The 12236-nt window shown below is 35.1% G+C and overlaps 1 protein-coding gene across 3 annotated transcripts in view; it reads left to right on the top strand.

Annotated features, from left to right (window-relative positions):
• EPHA3 (EPH receptor A3) overlaps positions 1-12236 on the top strand; it is a 350067-nt gene that overhangs the window by 104642 nt on the left and 233189 nt on the right. For all 3 annotated transcript variants that reach the window (XM_074333229.1, XM_019745445.2, XM_074333238.1), the window contains exon 3: positions 106-766. In XM_074333229.1, coding sequence (XP_074189330.1) covers positions 106-766 — 661 coding nt within the window. The remainder of the gene's footprint in view (positions 1-105; positions 767-12236) is intronic.

Raw genomic sequence — 12236 nt, 5'->3', positions numbered from 1 at the left:
TTTGTATTTCCTGTGATGCCATTGACACCCTAATCTTGTATTCACTATTATTCATTTTACTTGTTATTAATTCTCTCTTTTATTTTTTTTCCTTTGATTCCTTAGTGGGAAGAAATCAGTGGTGTTGATGAACATTACACGCCCATCAGGACTTACCAGGTGTGCAATGTGATGGACCACAGTCAGAATAATTGGCTGAGGACAAACTGGGTCCCCAGGAACTCAGCTCAGAAGATCTACGTGGAGCTCAAGTTCACGCTACGGGACTGCAATAGCATTCCATTGGTGTTGGGAACTTGCAAGGAGACTTTCAACCTGTACTACATGGAGTCTGATGAGGATCACGGGGTCAAGTTCCGAGAGCATCAGTTTACAAAGATTGACACCATAGCAGCTGATGAAAGTTTCACTCAAATGGATCTCGGGGACCGTATTCTTAAACTGAACACTGAGGTTAGAGAAGTAGGTCCTGTCAACAAGAAGGGATTTTACTTGGCTTTTCAAGATGTTGGAGCTTGTGTTGCCTTGGTGTCTGTGCGAGTATACTTCAAAAAGTGCCCATTCACAGTGAAGAATCTGGCTATGTTTCCAGACACCGTACCCATGGATTCCCAGTCCTTGGTGGAGGTGCGAGGGTCTTGTGTTAACAATTCCAAGGAGGAAGACCCCCCCAGGATGTACTGCAGTACAGAAGGCGAATGGCTTGTACCCATTGGCAAGTGCTCCTGTGATGCTGGCTATGAAGAGAGAGGTTCTGTGTGCCAAGGTAAGTCGTCTCTGTTTTCTCTAGTGGTACTTCTCACCTAAGAGTTTATTGTGGAGTGATTGAAAGAAATGAAGTTAGCCTGAACTCACTTGGCAGCAAGACGTGCCTCAAACTGAACAGCCTATATATAGACTAAATGTATCCCACTTGCTGTGTTGATTCATAGTTTGTTGTAGAAATATTAACATGTTTGATTATGTGGCGCTGGCCTCCAGCCCACGAGAGGTGTTACATATGCTATTTTTAAGTGTTCCCTGCTATTTAATGACTATGGTAGAATAACTCTAAATCAACTGAAAGGAAAAGCAATTCTGTCCTTTTTATGCGGAGGGAAGAAACATCGTGGGCACTCAGATAATCTTATTCTGAAAGAATTAGATACTGTGTTGACTAGGTGTGTGCTTTTCTATCACCGCAGTATGTACTTCATTACTATAAACTATAGTCTTTTGATATACATTAAAAATTTAAATGTATAAATACATAGGGAAACTTAAGTACCTAGTCTTTAGAATCTAACCTGTTTTAATACCTTTGTTTGCTACTACACTCTGCCAGAGGAATTGACTTTGATATGCTACTTATGGCCATTCAGTAAGTCTCAAGTGCACGTGGAAGAAATTAATATACTTTGTACTTTATTATATAAATTAATATACTTTATATTTAATTAGTATACATTAAATTGACCTTTCTAACAATCTGAACAGAACATAGCATTTTGCCTTTGAATGTGGGTACAGGTTATAGGAAAAAAAATTAATGAGAGCAAAGGGTACATTCTACCCTCATACTTCTTCATGTGACTTAGATCCTTGGAAAGCACCATGAGAATACTATTACCGCGTTTCCCCCAAAATAAGACCAGGTTTTATATTAATTTTTGCTCCAAAAGACCCAATAGGACTTATGTTCAAGGGATGTCAGCCTGAAAAATCATACTAGGGTTGATTTTCCGGTTACGTCTTATTTTCAGGGAAACACGATACTAAGTATAATTTTGAAAGTCCTAAAATTAAAACAACATACTAGTCACTACTTGCTTATTACATGAGTTGATAGAAGTCTCAAAAACCTTCATATTCTATTTTGAATTGTATTTTATTATATGGTATTATTTATGATATATGATATTTGTGAGATTTATTTTAAATAAAATAATGAAGGCCTAGCTCAAAAGGAGTTAAAAAATTGTCTATCACCTCTAATTTGATCCCTACTGGAGCAGACTCTGGTATCCACACCAGGAAAGAAATAGATGTATCTTCATGCCGATAATATGTATGAATTTAAGCAGAGCTATCTCATAAAATATTCCATTGGGCAAGAAATCTAATCATTAGATGTTTGGATTTTAGATAATTTTTATATGGTGCTTTATATTTTATTCAAGTTATAAGAAATAGAAAGATAAGTATCAGTGTGGTAAGACAATCACATACAAGTGTTAATAGAAATAATTAAAGCAGTCACATTATCAGCTCATTATACATGTTATCTTGAGGACAAACTTTAGTAGAAGAATTTTTTTAAGAGTCATATTAAGTTGTATTCAAAAAGTTCACAATAATTTCAGAATTGCTACTATTTTTCTAATCTCATCTTGACTTACTGATCTACTTTTTTAAAGTAACTACTATGCTATCCAGTGGCACGCCATGTCAAATTACTCCTACACATAATATTTATGTCAAAGTTTTACATCCTTGAATCTAGTAGTTTATTATGTTGCAGGACATCAAAAAGCACCTCTTTGATATAGCAATGCTATATTATTACAGATTTTCTCAGCATTTAGAAATATTAGTTTTAGAATAAAAAAACACATATGCATAAATAGCAAATTATTCTATGAAAATATCTTGAAAATAAACCAATAAAATTAATTTTAGTAGAATCAGAGATGGCACGTGAAATGGGATTTGCTTAGAATTTAAAAGGGGGATGATTTTTTTAGCAACATAATTTGAATGTGGATCATGTTCTTATGCTTATATCTTGACATTTGCTGATATTGTCAGGTGTGTTTTGGTTTCCTCTCTTTTCATAATCAACAAATATGTTTGTATTCAGGTTTTTAGACAATGAGTCAGGTATTCTATTTTGTTCTGAATTACGTGTCCTGCCAAGTATAAACCAATTTTATTTTAACTGATACTTGTTGTAATAGATCAGTTTAGTGCATCTTGAAAATCCAGTAGTCAACCAATTAATTCTATAGACTGGTATCTGTAATTCTGTAGGCCAGAATTGCTTGAGGCTTCTAATTTTGCTGTTGTTGGTGGTGATGGGGCTGGTGTTTGTTATGGTTCCCTTTTTAATTTTTAATTTTTGGTTGGTTTTTTAATAAGCTTTTAGGCTGGTGAGGATACCTTTCTGTTACTCAGAAATCAGTGTTTGATCACCAGTACTTCAATTCCAGCACACAGAGGGATGGTAATGCCAAAAAAAGACACATATGAGAAGATAGCTACGTAAACTTATGTATTTCATGAGACCAGTTTTATCTTGTTTGTTTGTTTGCTTGTTATGGTACCTCTGTTTTATAAAAAGATAGAGCAATGCTTTGATATACCCACTACTTGGAGTGCACATATAGCCAGACATAAAAAAAACATCAGGATTATTTTATAACACAATGATGTGCACCCATGGGCTTTTAGTTGCCTAAAACAAAAGAAAACAAGACCCATTCACTTTATTTCAACAAATATTTAAGGAGTTCTTATTTCATTCCAAGCACTGTATTAAAAATACAAAGATGTTTTTAAACATTCATTAAGCCATTATTAGATTCCAGGCACTGTGCTAATTTGCTAAGTATTCATTATAAGTTATCTCATTTATGCCTTAAAATAACCTATAGGTACCAACTATACTATTATCTCCATTTTAAAAACGAAAACAAAGCTTTGATAGGTTAAATATCTTGCCTTAGCTTCCTTAGTGAGTGAATGTTAGAGTTTAGGTCTGAAATCAGTCAGTCTAATTCCAAAGGCTGCAGCTATAACCTCAACCCACGTTGTTTCCCTAGATTTTGTGCAACAGTGAAAGAAACCAGGAAACCCCACAATGGCACAAATTCCACAGGGCTATTGTATATTAAAGGATGAGTAGGGCTACAGAGAGTTAGCACAAAGTAACCAAGAATCTGTTAATACAAGGTTATCTATTTCAGTTTACTTCCCAGATATTTAGGTTTCTATATTTTTAAGAGCGAATTGCTAGCCAAAATGCCCTATTGTGGGAAGATTAGGTTTAGCCTGGTGATATCTAATAAAATTTGGATATGTAGCATCTTAGGTATGCAAAAAAGTCTAGCATCTTAGATATGCAAAAAAGTCTAGAAAGTTAAATTCAATAAGTGTTTTTGACCATCTATTAATACAAAGTAATATGTCAGAAACAGAGGAAACAGATGAATAAGTCATTCTATCTACCTTCTAGGAGCTCACAATCTAACATGAAAGACAGATACATAAATTAATAATTTTATTGCAAGACAGACCAATAAATCTTATACCAGGGGTACAAAGGTATGTTGGTAATGGATGGGAAGGATAAATTAATTTTGAGTATTTCAAAATTAATAATGGAAATTGTTATTAATAACGATGCTCTTTTGCTTTGAGTTTTGGACTTGTCATTGTTGTGTGTAGAAACTTTTTTAAAACTTTTTTTATTAGTTTCAGGTGCACAAAGCAATGTAATAGGTAGACATTTATCGTTTATATCCCTCACACAGTGACAACTCCCCTCCCCCATCCACTATCCCTCTGACATTGCACACAGCCATTACATTTCCACTGTCTCTATTCCTAATGCTGTACTCCGCTTCTTGTAAATAGATGATATAGATATAGATATAGATATAGATATAGATATAGATATAGATATAGATATAGATATAGATATAGATATAGATATAGATATAGATAGATAGATATAAAATTGTAGTTGACATTCACTATTGTTCAACTACAGCTTCAGGTTTACAGTGCAGTGATCAGGCATCATCCCTGAGGTGGTCTCCCTAATGAGACAAGTGTCCATCGGATACCACACAAAATCTTTACAACATTATTGATTACATTTCCCAAATTGACTTTCGTATCCCCGTGGCAATCTTGAAACTTTTGTAGTAGAAAGGGCTAACTACATTCCACAGCTTACACATTTCAGAAAGTGAGGTTTATCATTTGTTTATTGAATCATTATCTCAAAATCTCAATATGTGTACAAGTCCCATTAGAATTCTGTGTTTGTTCCACAGGAAGGCCTTATTGAGGATCTACATTTCATAACTAGGTTCTTTTGTCTTTAGTAATGAAATATTTTGAATTATCTATTCCACTCTAGATGAACACTTGGGACAGTTACTAACTGATGACAATGTGACAATCTCTGTTTGATAAGAATACATATGAGTATAATATGTTTCTCTTTATTAGATTTACTGGCTGACATTGGTTAGTAAAATTATATGTTTCAAGTGTACATTGCTATAATATTTCATCTATACTCTTATATTGCATTGTGTGTTCACCACCTAGAGTCAGTTCTCTTTCTTTCACCATATGTTTGACCCCCTTTTTCCCTCTTCTACCACCCCTACAACCCTCTCACTTTCTGTTAACCATTACACTGTTACCTGCGTCTATGAGTTTTTGTTTTGTTTCTTTGACTTGTTCATTTCTGTCTCTTTCAGATTTAGATGTGTGAAGTCACATGGTGCTAGACTTCTGTCTGATTTACTTGCTTAGCATGATAATCTCAAGATCCATCCATGTTGTCACAAATTGCAGTATTTCATCTTTTGTTATGGCCGAGTAATATTCCATTCTATAGTTATCTATCGAAGGACACTTCGGTTGTTTCTATGTTTTGGCCACCATGAATAATGCTGCAGTGAACACAGGGGTACTTATATCTATACAGATAAATGTTTTCAGAATTTTGGAGTAGATACTAGAAGAGGGATTGCTGGATTGTATGGTAATTTTTAATTTTTAAAGAAACTTCAGCTGTTTTCCATAGTAACTGTACAAATTTATATTCCCACCAGCAGTGTATGAGGGTTCCTTTTTCTCCATAACCTCTCTAACACTTGTTATTACTTGCCTTGTTGATAAAAGCCATTCTAATAAGTGTGATGTGATATCTCATTGCAGATTTGATTTGCATTTCCTTAAGAGCTACTGAAGTTAAGCATTTTTACAGATCTGTTGCCCATTTCTATGTCTTCTTCAGAGAAGTGTCTGTTCAGGTCCTTTGTCCATTTTTTTTTTAATTGGATTTTTTGTTGTTGAGTTGCACGAGTTCTTTATATATTTGAGATATTTCCCCATTATCGGAGGCATCATTTGCAAATATCTTCTCCCATTCAGTTGGTTGTGTCTTTGTTTTGTTGATGGTTTCTTTTGCTGTGCAGAATCTTTCTAGTTTGACATAGACCCATTCATTTATTTTTGTTTCTACTTCCCTTGTATTTGAGGTCAAATTCATAAAATCCTCTCTGAATCTGAGCTCCATAAGATTAGTACCTATGCTTTCAGCTATTCAATTTATTGTGTCAGGCTTTATGTTTAGGTCTTTGATCTAATTTGAGTTAATTTTGATATATGGTAAGAGATAGCAGTCTAGTTTCATTATTTTGTATGTGGCTTTCCAATTTTCCCAGCACCATTTATTGCAGAGGCTTTCTATTCTCCATTGTATGTTTTTGGCACCTTTGTCAAAAATTATCTGCCCATATGTATGTGGGTTTATTTCTGTGATCTCAATTTTATTCATTGGTTAGTATTTCTGTGTTTCTGTTAATACCATGCTGTTTGATTGTTGTCACTTTGTAGTATAATTTGAAGCCAAGGAGTCTGATACCTTCTGCCTTGTTCTTTTTTTCTTAGGGTCACTTGAGCTAGTCAGGGTCATTTGTGATTCCATACAGATCTGATTATTTTTTGTTCTATTTCCTTAAAAATGCCATTGGGATTTTGATGGTTATTACGTTAAATCTGAATATTGTTTTGGTTAATATGGTTATTTTAACTATGTTGATTCTTCCAATCCATGTACACAGAATATCTTTTCATTTCTCTGTGTCTTCTTTAATTTCTTTGAATAATGTCTTATATTTTTCAGTACATAGGTCCTTCATGTATTTTGTTAAGTTTATTCCTAGGTATTTTATTCTTCTAGTTGCAATTGCAAATGGATTTATTTTCTTTATTTCTTTTTCTGAAATTTTATTATTAGTACATTGGAAGACAATGGATTTTTGTACATTGATTTTGTATTCTGCCACTTTACAGTATTTGTTTATTGTTTCTAATAGATTTTTGGTGGAATCTTCATTGTTTTCTATATACAGAATCATGTCATCTGCAGAAAGTGACAATTTAACTTCTTCATTTCCAATTTGGATGCCTTTTTTTCTTTATCTTGCCTGATTGCTCCCGCTAGGACTTCTAATACTATGTTGAATAACAGTGGTGACAGGAGGCATCCCTGTCTTGTTCCTGGTCTTAGAGGAAAAGCTTTCCGTTTTTCATCTTTAAGTGTGATATTGGCTGAGGGTTTGTTGTATATGACCCTTATGTTGACGTACTTTTCTTCTATACAAATTTTATTAAGTGTTCTATCATATATGGCTGTTGTATCTTGTCAAATGCGTTTTTTGCATCTATTGATTGATCATATCATTTTTATCTTTTATTTTATGTGGAGTGTCACATTGATCAATTTGTGCATGTTGAACCATCCTTGCACCCCTGGAGTGAACCCCCACCCCTTGATTGTGATGTATAATCTTTTTAATATATTGTTTTATTCAATTTGCTGGTATTTTGTTTAGGATTTTTGTATCTGTATTCATCAGAGACATGTGGTGTTCTTTTTTGTGTTATTCTTACCAGGTTTTGGCCTCATAAAATGAGTTAGGAAGTATTGCTTCTTCTTCAATATTTTGGAAGAGTTTGAGGAGGACAGATATTAAATCATCTTTGAATATTTGGTAGAATTCTCTAGTGAAGCTAGCTGTTCCTGGACTTTTGCTTTTGGAGAGGTTTTGCATGATTGTTTTAATTTCATTTCTGTTGATTTGTCTACGTAGATTTTTCAGTCCTGCATGATTCAGTCTAGAAAGCTTATATATTTCTAAGAACTTGTCCATTTCTTCTAGATTATTGAATTTTTTTTTCTGTCATAGTATTCTTGTATGATTTTTGTATTCCTGTGGTATCCGTTGTAACTTCTCTTTCATTTCTGATATTGTTTATTTGTGTCTTTTCTTTTTTTCTCCTTAGTGAGTCTAGCAGGGGTTTGTCAATTTTATTAATCTTTTCAAAGAATATGCTCTTTGTTGCATTAGTTTTTTCTATTGTCTTTTTGTTTTCTATTTCATTTAATTTTGCTCTATTTTTTTTTCTTATTTTCTTCCTTTTCCTGACTTTGGGTTTCATTTGTTATTCTTTTTCTAGTTCTTTAAGATATAATGTTAGGTTGTTTATTTAGGATTTTTCTTGTTTCTTGAGATAAGCCTGCAATGACATAAATTTCCTTCTTAATACTGCTTTTGCAGTATCCCAATAATTTTGACACAATTTATTTTCATCCTCATTTGTTTCTATGTATCTTTTGATCTCTCCTTTTATTTCTTCTTTGACCCAGTCATTCTCTAGTAGCATGTTGTTTAGTGTCCATGTATTTATGTTTTTTCCCACTTTCGTTTTGCAGTTGATCTCCAATTTCAAAGCATTGTGGTTGGAAAATATGCTTGGTATGATTTCAATATTCTTAAATTTGCTGAGAATAGTTTTGTGTCCCAACATGTCGTCTATCCTTGAGAATGTTCCATTTGCGCTAGGAAGCAATGTATAGTCTGGTGATCTAGGATGAAAGACTATGTAAATGTCACTTATGTCCACTTGGTCTAATGTGTCAATTAAGGCTTATATTTCCTTATTGATTTTTCTGTTTGTATGATCTATCCCTAGCTGTCTGTGGTGTATTTAGGTCCCCTACTATAATTGTAGTTTTGTCAGTTTCTCCCTGTAGTACTATTAGTAGTTACTTTATATATTTTGGTGTTCCCTGATTGGAAGCATATATATATAATGATAAGTGTTATGTCTTCTTGTTGTATTGTCACCCCTCTACTGTTATAAAATGTCCATCTTTATCTCGTTACAGTTTTTTATCCCAAAGTCTATTTTATCAGATATCAGTATGGACACACCCACTTTTCTCTGGATTCCATTTGCTTGAAATATTATTTTCCACCCTTTTACTTTGAGTCTGTATTTGTCCTCATAGCTGAGATGTGTCTCTTGAAGGCAGCATATGCTTGGGTTTTGTTTTTTTGATCCAGTTTCTTACTCTGTGCCTTTTTATTTGTGAGTTCAGTCCATTTATTTTTATGGTGATTATTAATATATGAGGATTTCCTTTAGTCATTCTGTCTTTTGTTTTCTGGTAGCTCCGTGTCTTCATTGTTGTTTTGACTTTGTGTTTCTGTCTTTTATTTTAGTTTGGTGACATTCTATGATTTTTTTTTTCTCTGTTTTATTTTATGTTATTTGTCTCAGTTCTGGAATTTATTTATTTATTTTATTTTTCATCTTTTTGGAGTGGTTACCATTAAGTTTATGTAAAATAAAGTTTCAGTTCTTCCTCTTCCTGTAAATGGCCTAAGGTGATCTCTGAATATAGTTTGCTATTCACTTGACACAGAGAACTCCATAAAATCATGTAAATTGAGAGGTTCAAATCTACGGGTTCATTTTAAGAACACTCGTGAAACTGCCCGGGCCTTCAAGGGTATGCATATTCAAAAAGCCACCAAGTATCTAAAGGATGTCGCATTACAAAAGCAATGTGTGCTATTTCGTCAGTGTTAGAATTGAGAGGTGTACCTACGCCAAACATTGGGGTTTGACACAGAGTTGGGGGTCCAAAAACAGTGTAGAATTTTTACTGCACATGCTTAAAAATGCAGAGAGTAATGCTGAACCTAAGGGTTTAGATATAGACTCTCTGTTCATTGAGCACAGCCAGGTGAACAAAGCTCCCAAGATGTGGTGCAGAACTTACAGAGCTCACAGGCGGAGTAACCCATTCATGAGCTCTCCCTGCCACATTGAGATGATCCTAACTGAAAAAGAACAATTTGTTCCTAAAACAGAAGGAAGAAAAGATCTCCCAGAAGAAACTGAAGAAACAAAAATTTATGGCATGGGAGTAAATTCAGCATCAAATAAATGCTGATAAAAGTAAAAGCAGAATGTTCGTTGTCTTTATTAGTAAATGCATTTCAAGTGTCAAAAAAAAAAGGAGAATGTTTCATATATAAATTTGTCCTTTTTCTTCAGCATTCATCTTATCTCCATCCCCCGTTGCAAATTCGGACCGTAACCTCCTCCCCTTTTACGTTTTTGTTGTCAGAAATTATGCCTATTTATGCTGTCAGTTCATTTCTGAGTTGCAGTAGCAAATTGCTGTCTTCCGTTTTTCCTTTTTTTATGTTTTTATCTCCTTTACCCTTTATGCTATGCTTGAGTGTACAGTGCCACATTCTGTGTAGGGGTTACCATTTCCCACTTCCGTCTATCAGTTAGTAATCTTACTCATAGTTTTGTATCCTTTTGTCTTTTTGTTCCGGATAGAATAACCTCCTTCAGTATTTCCTGTAATATAGGCCTTGTGGTGCAAAGTTCCCTCAGCTTCTGTATGTTTGGAAAGGTCTTTATTCCTTCTTCATATCTGAAGGATAACTTTCCTGGATACATTATTCTTGGCTGGTAATTTCTCTTTCAATTGTTTGAATATTTGATTCCATTTCCTTCTGGCTTGTAGAGTTTCTGCTGAAAAATCTGGTGATAATCTAATGGGCTTTCCTTTGTAAGTTACCATCTTCTTCTCCCTGGTTGCCTTGAGGATTCTTCCTTTGTCATTAATTTTTCACAGCTTCAATATAATATACCTTGGAGAAGGCCTTTTAGGGTTGACGTAATTAGGTATTTTGTTTGCTTCTTGGATTCAAGAATCCAGTTCTTTCCATAGGTTTTGGAAATTCTCATCGACTATGTTTGAATAGGCTCCTGTGCCCTTCTCCCTCTCTTCTCCTTCTGGTATGCCCATTATTCTTATATTGCTCTTTGTAATGGTGTCAGATAGTTGTTGTAGAGTTCTTTCATTTCTTTTATTTCTCAAGTCTCTCTCTTCTTCCACCTGCATCATTTCCAGATTTCTATATTTGATATAAGTAATTATTACTTCTTTTCCCAATCTGGGCAGCTCTATTTCCTAAGCTCACTATTTCATTCTTCATCTCTTTTGTTGAGATCTTCAGTTCCAGAATTTCTATTTGTTTCTTTTTTAAAATTTCAATGTCTTTGGCATAATATTCATTTTATTCATTTATTTCATTTCTGAGTTCATTAAACTGCCTATATGAGTTTTTTTGCATCTCGTTGAGTTTTTTCATGACTGCAATCTTGAATTCTCTGTCATTTATGTCACATATTTCCATGTCTTTAAGTTTATTTTCTGGAGGTTTTAAATTTTTTTCCCCTAGCTTCCTTGTTACCTTGGTTATTCACTGTAATTAATAAATTGTTTCTCTTCCTGGGCATCTATGGCAGTGAATTATGCCACAGGTTGATATGAAGAGGTCTTTCTTTTTTTTCCAGTAGGTAGCTCTGAGAATTTTATTTTCTCTTGCCCTGTTCAATCTTCTTGCTATAGATGATTTCCTGGGGAGGTAGGAGTCTCCATCTCAGGGTACCACCCCTGTGGTAAGATGTGGTGGGTGATAGGGTTCTGAGCCCCTGAAATCCCAGTTCTGCCCATCCAGACAGATGTAGTGCTGTGTGACTTAGCAGCTGTGGATGTTCCCACTGGGATCAGCTGTGAATGGTGGAGGTAGTGTGGGGTGGGCTGGGAGAGGCTGCTGGTGTGTTTCTGTCTTTGTTCTCCTCTAAATTATGGCAACTACTGGACCACAGCTCCCTCACCCCTATATCTCCTCCCTTGTCACTGGGTATAGCTGCAGTGTATGTCTGCCACTCAGGAAATGTCTCTGCAGCTCTCAGAGCTATAGATATTCTGCTCTTTAATCTGACACTGCTACTTTATTTTCTGGGGCACACTGCTCAAACTGGTAAGGTGTGGGGGACACAACTGCTGTGAAGGTGGAGGGAGGTGGCCAGGCTCTGTGGCTCTGTTTTCTGACTGGCAGTGGGGGCTGTTACACCACAGCTGTATTTGGTCTTTGCCCTGTGATCTGTGCCCCAGTAAGTGGGTTCAGCCATATTACATGCTGATCCCTCAGGGATAATTTTTGGGGCCAGAGAGAGTAGACCTGCTGTCTTCATCCCCCCCTCTCCTGGGACTGCAGTGAGCTCCAGGCTGTATCCTGTGGCACCTGTCTACTCTTCTCCCTTCCCTTCTCCCTTGTTTACCCAGATTTGCC

The sequence above is a fragment of the Rhinolophus sinicus genome, linkage group LG01 (genome assembly GCF_036562045.2).
Source record: "Rhinolophus sinicus isolate RSC01 linkage group LG01, ASM3656204v1, whole genome shotgun sequence".
Lineage (NCBI taxonomy): Eukaryota > Metazoa > Chordata > Mammalia > Chiroptera > Rhinolophidae > Rhinolophus > Rhinolophus sinicus.
Note: the sequence above shows the minus strand (reverse complement) of the source record. Positions and strands in the feature narration are given on the sequence as shown.